This window comes from Peromyscus californicus, unplaced genomic scaffold (genome assembly GCF_007827085.1).
Source record: "Peromyscus californicus insignis strain IS unplaced genomic scaffold, ASM782708v3 Scaffold_9__1_contigs__length_137607984, whole genome shotgun sequence".
NCBI lineage: Eukaryota > Metazoa > Chordata > Mammalia > Rodentia > Cricetidae > Peromyscus > Peromyscus californicus.
Genome location: NW_026294617.1, coordinates 115,855,965 through 115,877,982, shown reverse-complemented (window position 1 = coordinate 115,877,982; position 22,018 = coordinate 115,855,965). Strand labels below are relative to the sequence as shown.

The 22,018-nt window shown below is 46.6% G+C and overlaps 1 protein-coding gene across 2 annotated transcripts in view; it reads right to left on the bottom strand.

The window, feature by feature from the left end:
- Positions 1-22,018, bottom strand: part of Tspan5 (tetraspanin 5) — a 172,640-nt gene that overhangs the window by 36,140 nt on the left and 114,482 nt on the right. Inside the window, exon 2 of one of the 2 annotated variants that reach the window (XM_052732168.1) lies at positions 6,098-6,148. The exons of the other annotated variant lie outside the window; for it this stretch is intronic. Within the exon in view, the coding sequence (XP_052588128.1) occupies positions 6,098-6,148 (51 nt within the window). The remainder of the gene's footprint in view (positions 1-6,097; positions 6,149-22,018) is intronic. 2 annotated transcript variants of the gene reach the window in all.

The window sequence follows — 22,018 nt, the reverse complement described above, 5'->3', positions numbered from 1 at the left end:
CATAAGCAGAAGTCCTCCAAGGTGGGAAAACACAGGATGGGGGAAGAGTGGGCTAGGGACAGGGAGAGTGACTCCCTCCAACAGACAAGAAGCCTATGGGCGGATGGCATGAGAGCAGAGATCAGAAGGGAAAGGAAGGAGCCGACGGGGATGTCCGGGGTAAGTGTACCGAGCCAAGAAGAGCAGCTGAGGGGCCATGGTGTGCTGGGTCCACTTTTGGGTGGTAGAGGACCAGACAGCAGGGGTTGGTGCACAGGAAAGGAGGGCTCAGTGCAGGAGATAAGGTCGTAAGTGACAGGCACTCCCCCACAGCTCTGGGGTGAAAGCTTACTGCATGGTCTGGAACAGAAGCAACAGGATCTGCCTCACATTTTTGGGGAACACTCAGCTGTTACAAGATGCCTGACCTAGGTGGGTGCGTGGGGGAGGGTGGGCAGAAACCAAAGCCTCCATACTGATGCAGGCCAAGTCCCACAGCTGGACTCTCATAACATTGTTACGAAAGGGGCACAGAGGACAAGGGACCGGTATAGCTGCAGAGTAAAGGTGACTATTTGCTGACGACATGAATGTAGTTTTAAAAGAAAAGAAAGCGAAGGGTCTACTAGAAACGCAGGACTGTGACAGGGCAGTCTTGTCCTGGATATGCTGAGTGTTAGAAGCCCATTGAAGCATTAAATACAGATACTGGGTAGGCCACTGTGTGTGAGAATCCGAGGTTCAGACAAGGATGGGGCCAATGAAATACACCTGGAAGTCCCAGGATTTATGAAGTGCAGCCCCACCCCCACCCACTGAGACTCCCCAGAGCGTGAGTGAAGGCAGAACCAAACTTTAGAAGTCAAGAAGGTGAGGTGGAATTGGCAAAGCCGTGAGGAGGGAAAAGCGGCAGAGCATGGGTCTCCTAGAACCAGTGAGCAGATGAGAGGAGTGGAGCGCCACGTCCTTGCTCTACTCATGGGCTCTAAGTGTCAGGGGATGAGAACAAGGTTTGTGGCAGGACCCAGCAAGGGCTCCGTGAGAATGTGGAAGGTTCTGCCAAGTCCCTAGGCTGGCAAAGGGATGGGAGAAGACCAGGTGGAGGATGTCGCCTATCAAACACAGGGCTCAAAAGATGGTCCGACGCAATGGCAAGTAGAAACCCTGTGACTGACCCCAGGGTGCACATCAGGTGATCCAATGCCAGTCTCAAAGGGAAATTCTAATGACATGTCCTTCACCCGATCGACACTCTGAGGGATTTTATTAGTCACTGCCTCTAGAACAACTGAGAAGGCCTGCGCAAACAGCGGTCACAGGCCACCCCAGCCCTTCCGAGTCAGGTCTTCATAGACATGGAGGTAGAGGAAACGGGAAAGGAGCAAGACATCGTTGAGAATGAGGAACTGAGGGAGACTGATAAAAATGCTCAGCTGAAGCCACACTGTGTGGAAGGGCAGCCTTCTAGGTGAGAGCTTCGGGATGTAGGAGTGGAAAGGTGGACCCACACATTACCATGGGCATGCTTAACCTTGCACTGACCCCCAAACCCAGCTAGATGTGAGGCAGATGTGGTAAGCCAGCTGGGTCTGAGAACAAGTTGGAACTGTCAGCAGGCTGTGGACTCAGGGATGGGCAGTGGGTCTCAAAGTGTGTGGACGCTGCAAAAGGGAGATGGGACACAATCCAGGTCTATTCTCTTTTGTACAAATTGTATTTCAATATTGAGAGCATTAATTTGTTTATATTTTGTGTCTGTGCATGTTTCTATCTGCATATATGTATAATACCATGTGCATTAAGTGCCTGCACAGGGCAGAAAGGGGGTTGGACCCCCTTGGAACTGTAGTTACAGACAGTTGTGAACCACCATGTGGGTGTTGGGAACTGAATCCAGGTCTTCTGCAAGAACAGCAAGTGATCTTGACCGCTGAGCCATCCCTCCAGCCCCTAGGCATACTTTCTATGGCTCTTCTAGTAGCCTCTCAATGATGGAGAGGATAGACTATAGGGAGGCCAGAGGAACGTGACCAGGAGGATGGTGGTGGGACTTCGGCCCATAGCATGTGAGGACCACCCAGAGAAAAGATGCTTCATCTGGTAACCTCAAAGGAAGCAGAGCTCCCTCCTGAGAAACCTCAGGAGCAAGCATGTGGAAGGATTTATTCTGTGGATTCTGACAGGAGTGCTCCAAAACAGAGTGAAAAATCTACAGTTCATGATCCTCATCTGATGGGAAAAAATTTTTTAATAGTAAAAGTAACCCAGAGACAGAAATGGTGAGAGTAGAGAACCCTGGGAACTGTTACCTGCATATTCGGTCCCAACCAGCATTTACTTCAATGTTCTCGTATGTATATCTTTTATGGATATATGCATGCCCTTCCTGCATCTAAGGTCTGAGGTTGAGTCTGAGGATTCCAACTCTTTGCTTCATCTTCCTAGACCCAGCATTAGGACCCATCACGAGCTATGTGCTCAGTAATGTTATTGGGATACATGAGTTCACTCCGGCTACATGTTGCCGAGGGCGTTAGAGAGGAGGTTCACGTTGGACAACTGCTAACATTCCTTCCAAGGAGCAGATCCTGAGACCATGGAAAACTAAGAGCAGACCAGCTTCCCCTGGAGACACAGTCATTCTCTGTATCTTCAAGGCCAATTTGGAATTTAGATACAATTATTTAATAATTATTTCCAGTACTCACCTGCAATATTAACTATGACTCATAGATACTAAGTTTGAAGGGTAGTAATTTTTACCTCTGCTGCCTCTGTATTCTACATAAGTGTGTTTTGTGTATTACAGAAATCTGAGCCCTGCTGTGGATCCAACATCGTTCCAGCTTTGACTCAGTTCAAAACTTTGTCCTTGACTCCCCCTTTAAAGTAAATGTCACAGCTTTGTCTGGGAGTTTACTGATTCAAACTGGTGTTAGCTCAGCAGGTTCAAACTACATCCCACCTTCAACCCGACTGGGGTTCACCTTGAACTAGAGACCTGGGCTGGTGGAGGGACAAGGGGCTTCTGCAGTTCCGAAGGTGGAATCAGCAAGGCCCTGTCATCCCTCTCCCTGAATGGCCTCAACCTGTTCCTACGTAGATCTCTCTTACTTCCTAAAGATCCCAATGCCACCTCCTCAGGAAGGCTGGTTCTGAGCTCTAAGAGGGACACCTCAGGGTTAGGGTTATGGCTCGGTAACAGAGCATTTGCCTGGCACACACAAAGCCCTGGGTTTAAATCTTACTACTGTAACAACCAAACTGTAGAGTGGCAGATACCAGTCTCCTGCCACGCTCTACGTAGCCTGTGCTTAGTGTTTCTTGCCAGCGTTTGGACGCAGTTTCTGGCCAGTGACCTCCTTCCAGCCAGTGAGTGTCTCTCCTAGAATGTCAGTGCATGAGGCAGGGACTCCGCATCAACCTTGCTATAGCTTTGTGTCCAAGGTCCAGACTCAAGCGCGGTGCGCCACAGTTTGGGCTACTGTATGGCTGGCTACCTTGAGTCCCTGCTCCTCTTACCTGCACCTTGCTCATCAAGTTCTGCTGGGTAGTAGCTGAGTGATGTGGGCCATGTAACATCAGTTCTCAAGAAAAAGGTTCCACTTACTGGCAGCGGCCCTGACAAAGGACCGCTATGTCATCCTTTTCTGAACATGGTGGTGCCTCCTCTATTGGGAAGATGCTGCCAATTTTGGAAGTTTTTTATTTTATCAGAAAAGAGATATGTGAGGCCACCAACAAAATAAAAACATGATTGTATTTCATAAAGAGAAAAAAAATTTCAAAATGACCAACAGCCTGTTTATTGCTAGGACAGACAACTGGTTCATTGAATGCCTTCCAGTATCTTTTTCAAAGCGGCCACAAATGGCTCTTATTAAAGGGTTATAAGAAGCTGTGTTATCTGGCATTTAACCAAACAGAGGGTTCTAAAGGGAGAATTTCTGAGATTCCACCCGGACAAATCTCAAGGCTTAACTGGGATGAAGAAGAAGCTAACCACAATCCAAGAGAAGATTGGTATTCAACAGAGAAGTTTCGAGGGATGAACTTATCTGTTCGGGGAACTTAATTTGTCTTACTTTGTATAAGGGAGGCTTTGTCTCAAAAGGTTACTGTTTGCTTGGCAGTGGTGCATTTCTGGAATGTACTTTATATGTTATAGACGCATTCTATAAATATAAAAGGGGTGCTGCCTTTTTCTCCTTATTCTTTCTTTAAATTGTATTACGTTCATGCATTTATTGTGTGTGTGCATGTGTCTCTCTCTGAGTATGTGTGTGTGTGTGTGTGTGTGTGTGTGTGTGTGTGTGTGTGTGTGATACATACATGCCATGGAGGTCAGAGAATAACTCTCAGGAGTCAGCTCTCTCCATCCACTGGATGAAAACTGTGGATTGAACTCAGTTTGTCAAGCATGGCAGTAAATGCCTTTACCCTCTAGGCCAGTGGTTCTCCACCTGTGGGTTGTGACTCCTTGGGGTTCCATATTTGCATATCAGATATTTACATTTACTACCCATAACAGTAGCAAAAATACAGTTAGGCAGTAGCAACGAAATAACTTTAATGTTGGGGGTCACCACAACATGAGGAACTGTATTAAAGGGTCACAGCATTAGGAAGGCTGAGAACCACTGCTCTAGACCATTTCACTCAGCCTATTTTCTTTGTTTAAAAAAAAAAAAAAGGCGTGTGTGTGTGTTTGTGTGTGTGTGTGCATTCACATATGAAGAGTGCATGTGCGTGTGCAAGTGTGCATTCACATGTGTGCACATGCATGTGGAGGTCAAAGGTGGCGTTCTTCAGTTGCTATCCATCTCATGTTTTGAGATGGTCTCTCACTGGGACCTGTGAGAGACCTGAAGCTCACTGACTCACAGCCTGGCTGCAGGGATCCTACTGTCTCTACCGCCCCGGTACAGAATTAAAAACAGGTGCGATGATACCTGGCTTTTTGCATCCGTGTAGTGATGAACTGAGGTCCTCACATTTGTCTGACAAGCATTATACCAACAGAATGGTGTCTCCCCTCCTTTCATGCAGTGCTGGGACTAACTCAGACAATGCTCTACCACTGAGCAACACCCCCAGTCAACGGGAAGACTCAGGTCTTACTCTTTGCCTCCTGTGGTCTATCTGCAAGAGGCTCTACTCAGAGAAAGCTCACCTGGTGGCATCTGAAAGTCTTTTGTTTGACAGGAGCCTTGGTTGGGGTCTCCTTTCTATTTACTGATAATGGTTCTTAACACATTTAACACTTCAAAAGAACCTTTGCCTTCAAGTACAGCCAGACTCATGAGGACAAACATCAGGAGGTAAGAGAAGACTAGCTAAGTCCTCAGTTTGCTAGGACACTGACCAATCCAAACACTGCGCACTCTCACAAGGTAGGAGACAGAAGTCTTTGCTGTGTGGCCAAAACATGCTGTGAGTGACTTCCCTTCCAAACAAGGAAGAGAGAGGGGGTGACTCTCATTTTTGAATTTCAGTGGCGACCAGGGAAAGCGAGAGAAAATTAAAGCTGCAGTGAGGAGGAGACACAAGGGCCTGCTTACCAGCCCAGAAGCCCCATCTTCACTGCCAATTGAAATATGTCCCTTGGTATTTCCAGATTTTCCTTTTTCTATACTACATGTGACCATCGACTTAGAGCATTTCTTAATATTTATGACCAGCTGCTGCCTGTTCACATTCTTTAGCACCAGTGATGAGTTTATCTGATATTTAAACAGGAATTTATATTTGGCTTTCTTCCTACCACACGGCATGACAAACCATTTTTTAACATTTAAGTCATCTTCCAAAAGGGTTCATAAGACACGAGATGGGGGTGAAAGGTTACAGGTCACACAGTGACATTCCTAAGCATACTGAGATCATCATGGCGGGGGGAGGCTATGCCTTGGTCAAACCCAGTCCCCTCTGCACACTCTACACTGTGACTATAGTGATTAATTTGATGTAGTGATCACCTTAGACACCCAAACAGTCTTGAAGCGGGCTTCCTTTCACTAAACACTGTTGTTTTTCCCTGTGGTGGTCAAAGACAAAAGGGAATATTCAAGATATGGCCTTGAACCAAACCTGTTTGCCTTCATGAGATTCAACTTACTTTTTCATTCCACGCCCACAGTCCAATTCCAAGAAATGTTATTCCAAAAAACTGAAAGAGAAAAAGAGATCAGGGTAAGTGTTAGGGAAAATCCATGTTTTTACTCATGAAAATAAGTTCTTTTTTCTTCTTTGGTTTTTTGAGACAGACATTTCTTTATGTATCCTTGGCTGTCCTGGAACTAGCTCTGTAGACCAGGCTGGCCTCAACTCACAAAGATCCACTTGTCTCTGCCTCCCAAGTGCTGGGATTAAAGGCATGCACCATCACTGCCCAGAGAAAGTAAGTTTTCAATTAATTGCTTCACTAGATTACTTGATCAGGGGGGGAAAAAAGCTTTTTAAAAAATCTGCATTAACTAGGAAAAGAAATACCATGGCCTCCTCGCTTAAAATTATTATAACATTGAAAAGAGGTAGGTGCCTCAAAGTCATTCAAATTATGAATTAAAATCTTCAGGTAGAATCTTGAATGAAATGAACATTTAGAGTAGAGAAGGTGAGTGAGTATGTTCAAGAATCTGAGCCACTGTTCTTTAGACATGGACATAAAAGGCACGAATTTAGAGACACAGCGGTCTCTGTCCCACTGAACCATTATGAGCAGACCAGGTAGCAGAGGGGACACAGGAGCCCCTGTGTCCTCCAACAAGTCCTTTATGGCTCCTTCAAAGGCAGTAAGAATCCCATTAGGTTCAAAGTGATCTAAAGAAATCCCCAGATCTGTGAGGTTTGTTTTGTTTTGTTTTTTATAAACTAAAACTGTAGTTCCCAAGGCTTCATGAATTCCTCTTCCTGGTCTAAGCTGATCCCGTAACTCCACGGATAACTTGGCACACACACAGCATGCAGAGCGAATTAAGGCCGACTACCTTGCTGCTCCATCAGTTAGCCACACTGGGGACAGGAGGGCCATGACTCTGGGGACGGGAAGGCCATGACGGTGCCAGCACCCATGGTGGAAAGGGCCTGCCACATTAACTGATTCTCACTATATCCTGTCTGCTCTGAGACACACATTTTCCCCTTTACATTTTAACATCCCTGAAACTGAAATGTGGTTTAAAAGTCATAGTATCGTCCCCCACCCCTGACAGTATTTAAAATAACAGCCTGTCTTACAATTGAGGCACCAATGGTGCAGGTCCGCCCACCCACTAGGAAGCCATGACCCGGACTGAGCGTGCCGTGCGTGACTGGTTACCTCACCCACTCCTTGTCTTTACTCTCAACAGAGACGTGCACTTTACTTTCCAAACACTGAAGTGGGGGTGGGGTGGCAAACGGTTTTCGTCGGACAGCAGTGTGAGAACACTGTTTACTTTACTAACATCTTGATTAAGTTAAATGTCAGAAAAGCTCTCTACTGAGAGCGTGGGCAAAGAGCACAATGGTGGTGGTGGGGGGCAGCTATTCTTCAGTTTCCGGGAAGTCTGAGAATTGTCCGCCTAGCAAGATCTTGCCATTCACAGCAGGGAGTCTGAACTGAGGGAGGCAGGGGGATAGTAAATCCCAGTGGAAAAAGAGAAATGTAGAACTTCCCAGAGCTCAAAAACAATATGACATCAAATAAGATAGAGTGCAATACATTCTATGCACCCATCGAAAAGCCTCAGTGTGTCTTCCGCAAAAATAAAATAAAAATAAAAATAAAAACTAGGCCTCCATTCTTCCTGCCCTTGCTCTGAGGGAGCTACCTTAAAAATGCTGTCATGATTAGCTTTCTATTCCTGTGATGAAACACCATGACTAAAAACAACTTGGGGAACAAAGGATTTATTTTGCTTACACTTCCACATCACAGTCCATCACTGAAGATGGGCAGGAACTTAAGGCGGGAGCCTGGAGGCAGAACTCATGCAGAGGCCGTGGAGGAACACTGCTTACTAGATTGCTTCTCAAGGCTTGCTTAGCTTGCCTTTTCTTTCTTTTCTTTTTTAAATACAATCTAGGACCACCTGCCCAGGAGTGGCACCACCCACAGTGATTTGGGCCCTCCCACCTCAATCATTAAGAAAATGCCTCCATAGACTTGCCTTAGAGAGACATTTCCTCAAGAAAACACCTTGGCAGGTCCGTGTCCTATTTATAGGTGCCAGACAAAATACAGTCACAACTGGCAGGTGGATAGGAGTATACAGGATTCTCTGAGACCAGGATTACTCCAGAGGGCAGAATTCACGCTTTGTTTTATGCAAATGAAACCAAAGGCACCCCAGGGGGGAAATGTCTGACTCTCTAAGGCTAAAGCTCTCTGTGGACAACAGTCACCATCCCAGATGCAGTGCTCAGCCACAGTACCACCACCAGCAGTGGGAGGGATGGGAACAGAAGGTATCCTGGTTAACTGCCTGTCTCGCTGCAGGTTGCCCATGCCAGCCCCTCACGCTTACGTTTTCCATGTTTTCGAGGGTCTGTGCTGACTGTGTCGGACGCAGTGTCTTTTTTTTGAGCGTCACAGAAGCTTTACTTTGAAATTGGCACTATACTGGCCCTTTTCAGGAAAAAGGGAAAACAAGTTTGGATAAGTTTTGGAGATCACAGAGCTCCTAAGTGGAAGAATGGAGGTTTAGCTAAGGGCAATTGCTCTCACCAGTCCTAATGAGTTCCCATTCCCACCTGGGATGGAAACGGCCTTGCACTCAGGCCAGAAGTTTTATGGGATGTGATCAGGACATAACATAGGACCATGCCAGCAAGCAGAGGAAGTGCTGAAGTAAGAGATGGGCGCCTACCTCAATGTCAACACTTGGAGGTGGAAGCAGGAGGATCAGGAGTTCCAGCCCAGCCTTGGCTACCAGGGACTCCATCTCAAACAAGAAGAGACAAAATGTTGCCTCACATAAGGACTGACTGTGGAAGGGACATTCGCCATGCTGGTGCTGAGCACGGAGGGAAGTGGGAAGTCCAGCTGGGGTGCGGTGCGCACCTTCTTCTCTTTACACAGCTCTCTTTCCTCCTCTTGGCACTTTGGGGAAAATCGTTCTTTTCTTTCAAGAATCAGAATAAAAAACTAGGAAAGAGATGGTTTTCCACAGAGGGGAAAGAAAAAAAAATAAGAGACTCATAATTTCCTTTATAGTTTTGCTTCAGTGTTTCCTGTTTGACTTGTGTCTTTCCAAACTCGGGTTTAAGAATTTGGAAAGGGGGCATAATTTGGACTGAATGGAAATGTTCCACACCTAAGTGAGCAAATGGCACGGAGCAGGGCCTCCGCTTGCTGCATACCTTCGGCACTACATCAGCGGCAAACGTCCTCCCAACTGCCCTCAGCACATATGTTTTGTTTTAAAATCAAGTTGTTCCAGCTCCAAACAATTACGAGAGAAGAGCCAAACCCCAGAGACAGGCACACAGCACTTGAAGCAGTTTCCCCTTCCCATTTCCTGAAGGGAGGGTACCCAGAAACCCCACACTGACCTCCCTCTGAAACGCAGAGAGACTGCTGTGGAAGAGTGCTGGGAGCCCTTAATGGCAACCTGTTACTCTTCTGAGCTGGAAGGAAAACCCAACCTGACACTCTTCCCACACAGTCGTGTATGCAAATGTGTGGCGTCAATGTCTGTCCGTCAAACTGCTGGAGTTGTAACATGAGTAATGATACTTTCGTCAAAATTTGCTGAATGCAAAATATGAGCTGAGATACTTATTTTCATTTCTGTTTGTGGTGCTGGGGCCAACTTTGGGTCTCTTACACAGCCAAGCAGGTGTCCTTCACGAAGCTATACTCTCAGCCCCGAGATACTAGATCTTTATATTTTCATACACATATATAATGAATCTGTTTCATGTCCACCTCCAACTACCCCCTCTAGCTCTCCCAGGCCCACCCCCAACCCGTGTCTCTCCCTTCTCTGTGTTCTCTTTTTCTTTCATTCATCATTCACTGAATCCCGCCGTCTGAATGAACGTGGACTGCACTCTCAAAGAAAAATGACTCCTCCTACCCCAGCAGGCTTCACTTGCCAATAGCTCCTCAGGGAGGGATGGAGCTTCATGAGCCCCTCCCCCACCCATGCAGAAATTACTGGACTAGCATGATCTTGCGCAAGTCTTGTGCAGGTAACCTCGGCTGCTCTGAGTTCCTAAGTTGCAACGGCCATTATGTCTAGAGGACAGCATCTCGCAGGACTCCACCAAACTTCTTAACCTCTTTCTAGTCCCTCCTCCATGATGCTCCTTGGGCCTTAGGGAGACGGACAGAGGTGTCCTATTTAAGGCTGAGCCCGTATTCTGGACAGTCACTTACTCTCAGCATTGGACCAGGTATAAGACTCTGCACCGACTATTGCCTACTGCAAAAAGAAGCTTCCCTGACCAAGGTTGAGAGTCACGCTAACCTATGAGTATAAACATATATACATCTATATTTAGAAGGAAGTTTGGTAACATGTCTGTTGGCCAGAACAACAGTAGCATGTTGCTTCCAAGTCCACAGGCTTTTGACCAGACACGAATTCTCTCCACAGAGCAGGCCTCAAATCTCATCAGAAAGCGGTTGGTTACTTCTGTAACGGTCATGCCACTATTATACCTGTGAGCACATTCTTTCCTGTAAGGTCGGTATTGTAGCATTCAGGATTCAGCACCGGGTAAGTCCATGGATGACGTTTCTTGCCCAGCAGCCTGCATAGGACCTTTGGTCACTATGAAAGCTATGCATCAGGAAAGAAGATTCCAGGTCAGTTCTAGCTCGATTTCTCTGTCCTGCAATTAAAGTCATCTTGTACCTTCAGCAACAGGGTCTCACCACTAAGAAAACGTTTCGTTTTCTTAAGTTTACTTTTTCTTAAGTTTGTTTTTGCTTTTTTGAGACCGATCTCGACATGTATCCTGGGCTGGCCTAGAACTTGCTTTGCAGACGAGGCTGGCCTTGAACTTACAAAGATCTGACTGCCTCTGTCTCCCATGTACTGGGATTAAGGGCATGTGCTACCATGTCTGGCCCTGAGATTCTGTTTTTAATGTAAATTTGCAAAAGCAGTACTAGCAATGTGGTTGGTACTAACCAGTGGTGGTTCAAACTGAGGTACGGAGGCAAGTGGTAAGTGGACACCAGGTTCGAAGATGTGACAGGAATCAAAAGAATATGAAACCTCACTAATGGCTGTTTTGTTATTTATTCCATATTGAAATGTTAATATTTTAGATCGACTTGGTAAATATAAATCTATAATTAATTGCATCTGCTGTGGGATGTCTTTCCGTACGCTGTGAATATGTGTGGCTCCCACTGGATAATAAATGAAGCTGTTCTGGCCTATGGCAAGAAAGCTTACAGCCAGGTGGGAAATCCAAGCAGAGATACAGAGAGAAGAAGAGTAGAGTTGGGGGAGATGCCTGCCACCGCCAAAGGAGCAACAAGATGCCAGCAGACCAGTAACGCCACGACCACGTAGCAACATGTAGATTTATAGGAATGGGTTGATTTAAGATGAAACAGCTAGCTAGCCGGAAGCTGAAGCCCTAGGCCACAGAGTTTGTAATTAATATAAGCCTCTGAGTGATTATTTTATAAACGTCTGCGGGACCGCGGGTGGGAGAGATTTGTCCAGACCCCGGGGCCTGGCGGGACTGAGAAACCTTTATCTTTTCTCTTTTAATCATAATTCCTGGAAAATGTGCTGTATGTGCAGCCTGCATTAAATTACATTTGTGTAGAGTAATATTGGCCTAAAGTGTCCCACACCAATTCGATGCAGTAGATAGCTGAGATTACTCATATTTAACTAATAACTGAATAGGTTTAGAAACATTAAGTGTTTCTCCCAGCACTGCACAGGTAGGTGCTTGAGCTGGGTCACTCGGAGAATAGGTACTTTAATTTTTTATTTTTTAAATATTTTATTTATTTTTATGTGTATGGGTGTTTTGCTTGCAGTGCCCACAGAACTCAGAGGACAGCACCAGACCCTCTGGAACAGGAGTTATAGATAGTTATAAATAGCCAGTCGGGTGCCAGGAACTGAACCCAGACTCCCAGATTAGGGGTGCTCATCCTGTGCTTTCCTAATACGCCTAAAACTTGTTCTACAGTCCCAGCAGAGGGGGAGTATTGGGAATGCGCGCGCACTGATCCTCTACGTCGCTCCTCTGATGTCTAGGCATCAAAGGCACATTCTTTTGACAGAACTGAGAATGGCCCCCAGTAGAAACAGAGAGGGGTGCAATGATGGAAGCCTGCTAGACTCGGCTTCCAGGGCCAGCACAACTGATCCTTTGGCAAGGCTGGAAAGGAAAACGGTCTAATGGGGTGATTCCAGAAGGATGCATCTGCTGCCTTGTCAAGTGGAAAACTTCTTCCATATCCAGTTATTTTCAGCCTGGCAGGCTCTCCATTATCTTGGAATGGAACAGTGTCTCATCCTAACTGGCACTAAATGGATACTTCAAAAAGCCACTAATCCATCCCTTTACAGTAATTCAAGTCTTTTTGAGTTCCAGCTTTGTACTTGACCTTACATGTCTCAAGATACACAGAGGTAAGAAAACAGACACAGTTCTGGTTTGGAGTACAGTTCAGTTAGAGGAAATAATCAAATAATGAAAGACCAAAATTGCCCCGTGGTAAGAAGAGAGTAACAAGTCCCTGAGTTTGTAGGGAGACTGGTGTGGCGGGAACACAGCAGCTCAGAGAGACATGGCACGCACTCAGAAAAGCAAGTATGGCACCGCACATTGGCTCCTTGTAAGGCGCCCATTCATCACCCTAGTGACAGGAAGTTGCTCGGGGACCATCTGTGTGGTGGGTGGGAGTGGGTGGGGCAGGCTGGTACTGATGAAAAGAATCACCATGTGGGTGGCAGACGTCTGGAGTGGATCCACAAGGATCCAAAGGAGGAGGCTTGGAAATGCAGACAGGAACTGGTCGTGTCCAGCATAAGGAGGAGAAATGGGTACAACCAAGAGCTACTGGGTGACATTTTTCAGAAACGGCAAGACAGAGGTGGGAAAGTCATTGACCTTATACCTGGAGACTATGGCCCTTCAATTTCCAGTACAGGGGAAATAAAATCCACTGCTCTGCCAACAGAATCAACTTCTGGGTGCTGTTTTCAGAGCTGGCTGGACCTAGTGGCAATTCTGAAGGATGTTTTTCTTGAATGAGTACTTGGCTGCTATCTGAAGTCTCTGTGAAGCAAATCTCACGTTTTGTAGTTTTGAAAACTAAATTATCTTAAAATCACCAAATATTTCTACCACCTCTGCTAGTTTTATTTTAAAAAAAAAAAGACCAACTACATACGAGGGTGCAGCTCATCAAAGTTGTCAGGTAGCTTCTGAACTCTTGACCTCTTTACTCCTGTTTGCTCAGAGAGGAGCAGTTTCACCCCAGGCTCCTGCCCAGACCGAAACAATGTTCAAGATCAGCAGGGCGGGAAGCTGAAACGCTATAGAACCTCAGTACCAGCCTAGCAAGCAATGGAAGGAAGAATTAACATTCTGCCAAATGTTTGAAGAAAAAGTCAACATCTCTGCCTGAATAAACAGGACAGGTACACCGAAGGCTGTCCCCAGACAGTGCAGAATGAGCCAGCAGGGAAGGTTTTCTCTGGAAGATGCGGCACACACTTTTTGACCCTCTTTATTCTGAACCAACACTACGGTTCCGGCAGATGGGTAGCCCGTTTACAGAGGTCTGCTAAGTGCATACACTAACACAATACCTGTCTTCTTAGAGCAGGGACTTATTTCAGGAGTAAAACGTCCCTGGGACAATTCCTGCCACAGCAAAGAAGAAAGTGTGGGCTGGTGGAAAATTCAATACACAGAAAGTCAATCCTACTCTTGCCACGGGGTTCTGGTGTCCCAGTTTACACAAACTGCCCAGAACTGTCTTGATACGATGGCATGACAGATAAAAACTCAAATCTGTAAACAGGACATTCCTCATCGAGGCCAGGGCCAGTGTCTCTCACTCCACACAGTCACAAGGCCATTCCCAGCGTGCCCTGCCTACATACTGCTCACAGAACTCTAGCCCCAGTGCAGACCATGGGAAAGGCAGCGTTTGTTGGTACAATCAGCAGGGCTGGAGGGCTTCCGACAAGTCGGGGAACTGAACAGACAAGTGCCTACTAGCGGGGGGTGGGGGGTGGGGGGGGTGGTGGGTGGGGGGTGGTGGTGGTGGTGGTGGTGGTGGTGTTCGGGGAGAGATGAGCAATAAAAGTCACAAGCGAGCAGGGTTGCCCTGGGGTGGCCGAGGGCGAGGGCAGTGTGAGGACGTGGGAGCGCTGTGGAAGGCAGGTGTAGCCACTAAACTGTGAATGCAGGGTAGACAAGGGGTCTCCCTTAACCCAGGGGAGGGGCAGGAATTAATATGCAATGACTCTGGAGTTGAGTTTGCTGCTGCTGCGTAAGATTGGAGCTAGGGTCCTAGCACCCACATTTGGTAGCTCACAACCACCGGTAACTTCAGCCCCCGGGGATTAAACATCCTCTTCTGGTCCCTGTGGGCACATACACACAGAGACACATAAATAAAAACAAAATAGATCTTAAAGGAAAAACACCGGTGAGCAACGCGGCGCCGTGAAGAGAGGAAGGAGTCGACTGGCGGATGTCAGAACAGCATCCTAGCTGAAGCCAGACATCTGGGCCGAGGCCCTGAACAGAGGGGAACAATGTGTGACACCAAGTGCCAGGGGCAGGGAAGCACAGCACAGTAGCCAGGCTGTGTCAGGCTTCCTGGGCCACAGTCCTGAGGAAACAAGAACCCCTGAAGGGTCTTTGGCTTCCCAGAGCACTGCAGTCCTTGCCTGTGGAAAACAGATCTAACGAACGCCTCATATATCTAACTGTTCCAAACTGTAGGGTCTGTGAAACCAAGCGTGAAGAGTCCATAGGCAGCTCCCACTGCCCGGGATAGCAAGTATTCCATACAGATCTCTCCTCAGACAATCCCCTAGCTGATCCCCAACTCCTACCACCCACAGTGGTCATCCTAACACTGGACTCCCCTCTCAGCATCAGCAAACACCTGGTGCAAGATGCACACGGGCCCCATCTCCTCAGAGCTTCCCTACCACACCAGGGATGGCCTTCTCACGGCTGCAGGTGCACACAGGACTGGAAAAGAATGACGTGTCAGGCAAGAGGCAGGTCAGGACCTATGCTAGTCACGGAGCACATGCACACATGAAGCACCGGAGCACTGTTCAGTTCTCTTCTGTCACCAGCTTGAGGATCCTTCCAGAACAGTGCACCAAGTATCTATGTAAGTAAGAGACACAAACAAACTCTAGAATTTGAAATCCTTGCTACTCCTTTTCATGGCAGTCTGACTGAATCGCTCCAAGTCCCACAAATTTTGGGGATCCACAATGAAAGACATTTCTCAGGCTGGGGACGTTAGCTCAGAATGCTTACCTCTCATACACAGGCCCTAGGTTTGATTCCCAACAGTACAAAATGTAAGTAAGTATGAAGACAGATATATGAATGAATAAATGAAGAAATTTCTCCCAGATCTTCCATTTCTATGTCTCTGTCTCTCTGTCTGCCTGCCTGCGTGCGTGCGCGCGTGTGCGTGCGTGCATGTGTGTGTGTGTGTGTGTGTGTGTGTGTGTGTGTGTGTGTGTGTGTAGTATTTGTGTATTCATGCATGTTTTCAAATATGTAGGTATAGTTCTGTGTGCACACATGTGCAGAGGCCAGAGACTGCCAACTGATGACTTCCTCAACTGCCCTCCATCTTATATATTGAGACAAAGTATCTTACTTGAACCCAGAGCTTGATGATTAGGCTGGTCAAGCTCTAGCCAGCCAGCTTCCTCTAGGGACCCCTTCCTTGCCTCTGCCTCCCAAATGCTGGCATTCCCGGCAGGCTGCCACAGGCCCCCTGCACCTATGCGGTGCTTGGGATCTGAACTCACTCCCATCCTCGTGCTTACGTGGCAGGCAGTTTGTCCATTAAGCCATCTCACCGCCCCATCTATTCCAGGCTTTTTCACATCTTCTGGCTCTTCGGCCCATCATTCCTTGTTTTGGTATGATGACCTACATGCATGAGCTGCATTTCACTTACCTTCCTCCAGACATGTGAGTACACCAAGGCTGGTCATATGTCTTAAGAAATCATTCTACATGTTCGGGATGGTTTTGGTTTTTTGGGTTTTGTTGTTGTTGTTTTGGGTTTTTTTTTTTTGTGTGTGTGTGAACTTGACACAAGCTAGAGTTATCTGAGAAGACAGCTTAGTTGAGAAATGTTCCTACCAGACTGGCCCGGGGACAATCCTGTGGGGGCATTTTTCTTAATTAGTGATTGATGTGGTGGGGGCAGCATATTATGGATGGTGCCATCCCTGGGCAGGTGATCCTGGACTGTATAAGAAAGCAGGCTGAGCAAGCCATACAAAGCAAACCAGTAAACAGATGGCCTCTGCGTCAGCTCCTGCCTCAGGCTTCTCTCAGTGATAAGCATGTCTTGAGTTATAAGATGAAATACACCCTTTCCTCCCAAGCTGATTTTGGTCATTGGTGCTGTATCATAGTAAGAGAAGCCTAAGTCACATAACACTAGGCAAAGCCACACGGTCTCCTTTCCCAGGAGTCTGCTACTATATGCAGTGACTTCTAGTAACCTCAGTCTCCTTACACTACAAAGAACTTAGGAGAGGTAGTCTGCTCCAGAGAATGGAGACCAGACATTACCGCTTCTGGTACCTCACATATGGGGAACCTGAATACACTTTCTGAGGCTGGCTTCCATGTGGCACCCCTGGTTTTCTATTACAACAACCCCCTCAGCTCAAGCTGCTTCAGGGGACTTTGCTACATGCAGCCACAGAGTCCTAAGACACAGATAACTCCCATGTTGTGAACAGAACATTTAAAGCAGTCTGGAACCGCAGGGTTCAGGGGCTTCCTCTGTCCTGGAGTAGTGTGCTATTCTTTTTGAGGTGTTAAACTGCTGGGCCAGCTGTCCTGACCAGGCATGAGAAGGAATCCATGACTTAGTCTGCACATCCACCTGAAGGCTACCCTCTGCTTGTTTATGGAACTGTGGACACAGACTGCCAGGGCTCGAGTCCAAGAACCAGATCCGGAAGCAGTACATCACACAGAGCCTGGGAAAGGAATCAGGGGCCAGGAAGGGGGCCTCTTTGGAACTGCCCAGCATGATGGGCCGGCAGTATCTTCCCAGCGATGATGAAAGGGCTTTTGCCTTTGAGCATGCACTGTTCCAGAGAAGGCCTTAAAGAAATGCCCCCAGTCTGGGACAGTCCAGTTTAGAAAGCTCTTTGTTAGAGTTTGGACCTTGACATTTTAGCAAGAGCTAGTAATACGAGATGTGGAGGGGAGGGCTATGTGAGCAATAAAATCCATATTCTTGGAAATTACCCAGGCAATGCAGGCACGTAAAAAAAAGAATGTGAGGGATTAGCTATCCACTCCTGGATAGAAACATGGAAGCTGCAAAAGCTTACAGCTCACTAATCTTTGCTTACCCTGACAGGGCTGTTCCATTTGTTACCCCTCCCCCAGCCATTAGATACAGCCAAGGCTAAAAACACACCAGAGGGATGTCCTGAAGGCTGAAATGGACTGGGGGTATGGCAGACTACAGACGTGAGAGGTAAGTCATCTGCGGCCAGGCATGAGCCTCTGGGAACAAGCTCGAACCATCTGTGTCAAGCAGCAAGCCCTCGGACTCTGTCTGAAAGTTTAGTGTTCAAAGGTGCACAGCTTCTGTGCTGTAGTATCTTGTAAACTTAAAAAATAAAACACCATAGACGTGTTTTAAGAGAACACAAGATTCAAAATAGGATTCCTCCTTTTAAGGGCGCAAGAAGGATTATATTTTTCAATGAAATTCATATATTCAGTAATAAGCAGGCATCATGCTAGGTGCCAGGGGTAGAAAGGTGAATGACAGAGCCAGACTGTGGTGGCACACGCCTTTAATCCCAGGACTTGAGAGGCAGAGGCAGGCAGATCTCTGAGCTCTGAGTTCAAGGCCAGTCCGGTCTACAGAGCAAGTTCCAGGACAGCCAGGGCTACGCAGAGAAACCCTGTCTCGAAAAGAAAAAAGAAAGAGAAAAAGAAGAAAGAAGGGTGAATGAGATAATGGATGTGGCCTTTTATTAAAGAACTAATGGGGGCACATAAATAAAATCACAACTTAGGTTCAGGGACTGGAGCCTTCCCAGAGGCATAGACAAGTTGCCATAGAAACAGAGGTATTGGGGTTGGGGTTGTTGTCAGAAGAAGCTTTCTAGGAAGCTGTGTTTGAAAGGGAAGGCAAAAGGAGCCTTCTCTGCAGAGGATCAAAGTCTGACACAGTGAGTCCCTTCAGGAGTCTGCAAGCGTACTGCAAGGCTCCAGGCTGGCAGCGGTCCTCACAGGACGGTTCTGCACCAGCCATATCACCAGGGAACTTATTAGAAATGCAAGGTCTCAGGAATCTCTTGTCCTGCTACATGGAAACTGGCAAAGGCCAGCGAGCTCTTTCAGTGACATGCCCTCAAGGTCACTGTGATCCAGGGCTTTTAAAAAAAGGTTTGTTTTTATTTCATGTGCACGAATGCCCGCATACGTGAATGTGTAGTATGTGTGTGCCTGGTGCCCACAGAGGCCAGAAGGAGGCATTGGGACCCCTGGGACTGAGTGGCAGAGAGCTGTAAGGTACCATGTAGGTACTAGAAAGCAAACCTGAGTCTTCTGTAAGAGCGGGAGGTGCTGTTAACAGCTGAACCAGCTCTCCAGTCCCTGCTGTACGGCTTTTTAAGCTTGAGAACCTTGAGGCTAGAGGGCTAACTGAGGGCATGGTCAGCACACCACACGTGGTGTGAACACCCAGGGACCACCAAGCCACGGGAAACCAAGTGAGGACTGCAAGCAGAACAGGGACCTGGTTTGCACCTTGGAAGCTTATTCTCTATAGCAGAGAATGAAGAGAAGGGGGGCCGGGCTGCTGACAGCAAGGCAAAGTGGGAGGCCATTGCAGCCATCGCGGAACCAAAGCGGGAAGACACAGGGACACCTGGGTGGAGACTGAGGAGACTCCAGAGGACGTAGTGACAAGAGGCAGAAGGGTGGATGGAGAAGACCGCGGGCCCTTCCATAGGTGTGCCTGGGTTTGTCGGTAGTGAGAGGACTGAGCCACCGCTCCACACCGTCACACTCATGGTCAGACTTTTCCTAAATATTTCTGGGCCTCAAGCCTGGCCAAACTGGGATTCATAGTTTCAACACAGAGAAGAATTTGGGGCTAGCTGGTTTAGGAAGCAGAAATGGAGGATTTTAATATGGGCTCCAGCATAAGGATTAAGAGAGAGAGGGTTTCACAAGAAAGTAAGACATACCCAAGTGTGTGACTATGGGATTCTTAAAGAGTCACAGAGGAACGGCATAGGTAGGTAGGTGTGCGCTTCACAAGGGTGAGGCACAACTGTCTTAATATTAGCCATATATATATATATAATTTTGGTGACTCTCAAGTTACATCCCCCAAGTGCTAAGATATCTTTCTCCCTTCATTCTTTTTATGTGTAAGATTATTATAGAGTGGCTCCAGAGATGCCTTGGACGGATTATATATGATACACCAGAAGCCACTGAGATTATCCAAGGGTAGTAGGTTAGTCTGTGTCCTTTCCCTGTAAATGGGTTATCTGGGGAAAATTCCTAGAAAACTAAATTTTTCAGTTTATAGCTGAAAAGGGGAAAAGGCCTTAAGCAGTTATTAAGGGCACAGAAATTCTCACTTTGATGCAGCTGAGTGGCTGGTGTCAACCAGATTCCTGGTTGAAGGATTTCCTTTCCCTTCTCGTGGTCTTCAAACATTTTTGTCTTTCTACCTTACAGTAGGTCTGAGTCCCCAAAACGTGAGTTTGGCCAAACCATCCAACCTCGCTGCTCCTCAGTTTCCAAATACACGAAATGGGGTTATTTATAGAAACACAAGATCCAGAGAGGTAGAGGTTTTTGTCTGCTCAGTTCACTCTGTGACACCCGAATATAATGCCATATGTGTGTCAAACACATACACAATCACACAAACACAGCCCTCATTCAGACTAAGCTACTAGAGAAATCCATGTTGAACACAATCTAATTTCTCGTTGGAATTAGAAGTGAATGCATATAGACCCCATTAGTAACAAAGGCACCCAAGAAAGCCAGAAAGTACTTAGGGTCCCTCTTCAGACAGGAACTGAATTACCCCACAGTGGGCCTTCTGAAATGGTCAGTCCTAAGTGAAATAAACCACTTCCTAGAAACACTGCGGGGCCTTGTTAACAGCTATTACAAGTTACAATTCTGGTCAAGTCAATCACAAGGGAAGTGGTGGCAGGTGCCTTCACTTCCAGCTCACTCTTACATTTCCATGCCTGAGTTTAAAATCCCTTTAATACTTTTACTGGGCTGACGTCATCTCTCTGATCCTCTACATTCAATCAAAACCTAGAAAAAAAAAAGTAACTTGGTGAGATGAATATAAGATACAGAGAACACACCAAGGAAATCAAATTCATTGATTATCATGTGAAAGAAGGCCCAGAAGCAATTAGCCCTTTGTTGTGGGTGACAAACAGCCTCCATATACAATGCTCTGTACACTGAGGCATCTTTGATCAGCCTCACTGGCTCAGTGGCTCACAAAGGAGGAGGGAGCGGGATGCCAGAAAACAAAGGGCAGCCTGCCGGCAGCATTTAGTTATTTATTCTGTATGTTCAGCTCAGTTTTTCCTCTTTCCAACTTTTCATGACACTATAAAAAGAAACGGGATGGATCCCTTTCAGCCAAGAACATCGGCTCTGCATACTAAGGAGGATGAACTTCACAGGAAACCCACATACGCCACCACGCATCAACCTCTCTGCAGTTGGGTACGGGGAATGGGCTTTGACACATCAGCCATTTATATGTTCTTTTATATGAGAGCTGATTTCCCAGACTCTTGGAAATTCATTTGCATACAGGACAAGCTGTAGTCATAACCATGTGCAGCTTGAAGAAGATGGAAGGCTGAGCGCTCAACAGGCACTGCCTTGGAAGCTATCCATGTGAACACACTCTGGAATTTTCCTTTTCTTTTACATTTTTTTTTTGAAGAATGATGAGGAACAGCATGAGGGATATGAATAAGCTATATTTATTTCCCCTGGTTCAAAGACGCTCGTAACTTCTTGTTCTCTGAATAAAGAAAGCACCGTGATGGTCAAGTGAAGGGATGAAATAAAGAACCTGAAATCAACATCCTTCTAAAATGACTGATTCAGATAAATGTAAAGAGTCAATATGGAAATAGAAACGTATCAAGGATTAAGATCACTGAACCTTTCCCAGGTAAAAGAAAAGCACAGAGGGACTGCATGAATTAGAAACAGTAATACGGTCCAATAAGCAAGACCTTGAACGGCCAACTCCGGTTCAAAACTGGCCCCAGCACTCACCAAATGTGACCTTGGGCAAGCTGACAGACTGGGTTTCACAATGGTACGTGCAGGCAGTAACAATATTCACCAAGGCAGACGTAAGAACTGCTGGTTAAAACACTGCGTGTGCAGTAGACACTTAATAAACACACTCCTGCGGCAATTAAAACGTAATGGAGAAAGTTTCCCAAGCTTAATATCAGGTCACTCCTCAGCTAATGGAAAGAAACTACCATGCCATCTGTGCCTTACACAATTAATCGAGGAGATTTCTATCAGAACTGAAAGAGTATATATTGTGTGGGGAAAAGATTACAAAGAGGATTTTTTAATCCCCTTTTCCTCATTTGAAAGAAAGTTCTTTTCATACTTAATATAAAATTTCATTTAAAGCTGTTTAACCAGAGAAGATCGCCATGGGAGAGTAAACCACTGACAGAATATATTAGGTTTGCATTAATTCTGAGCGGTAGCATAATGCCTATGAAAAAGAAGCTGGCGGGAAGCCCACGGTCTGCCCGCGAGCCTCAGGCAGCAG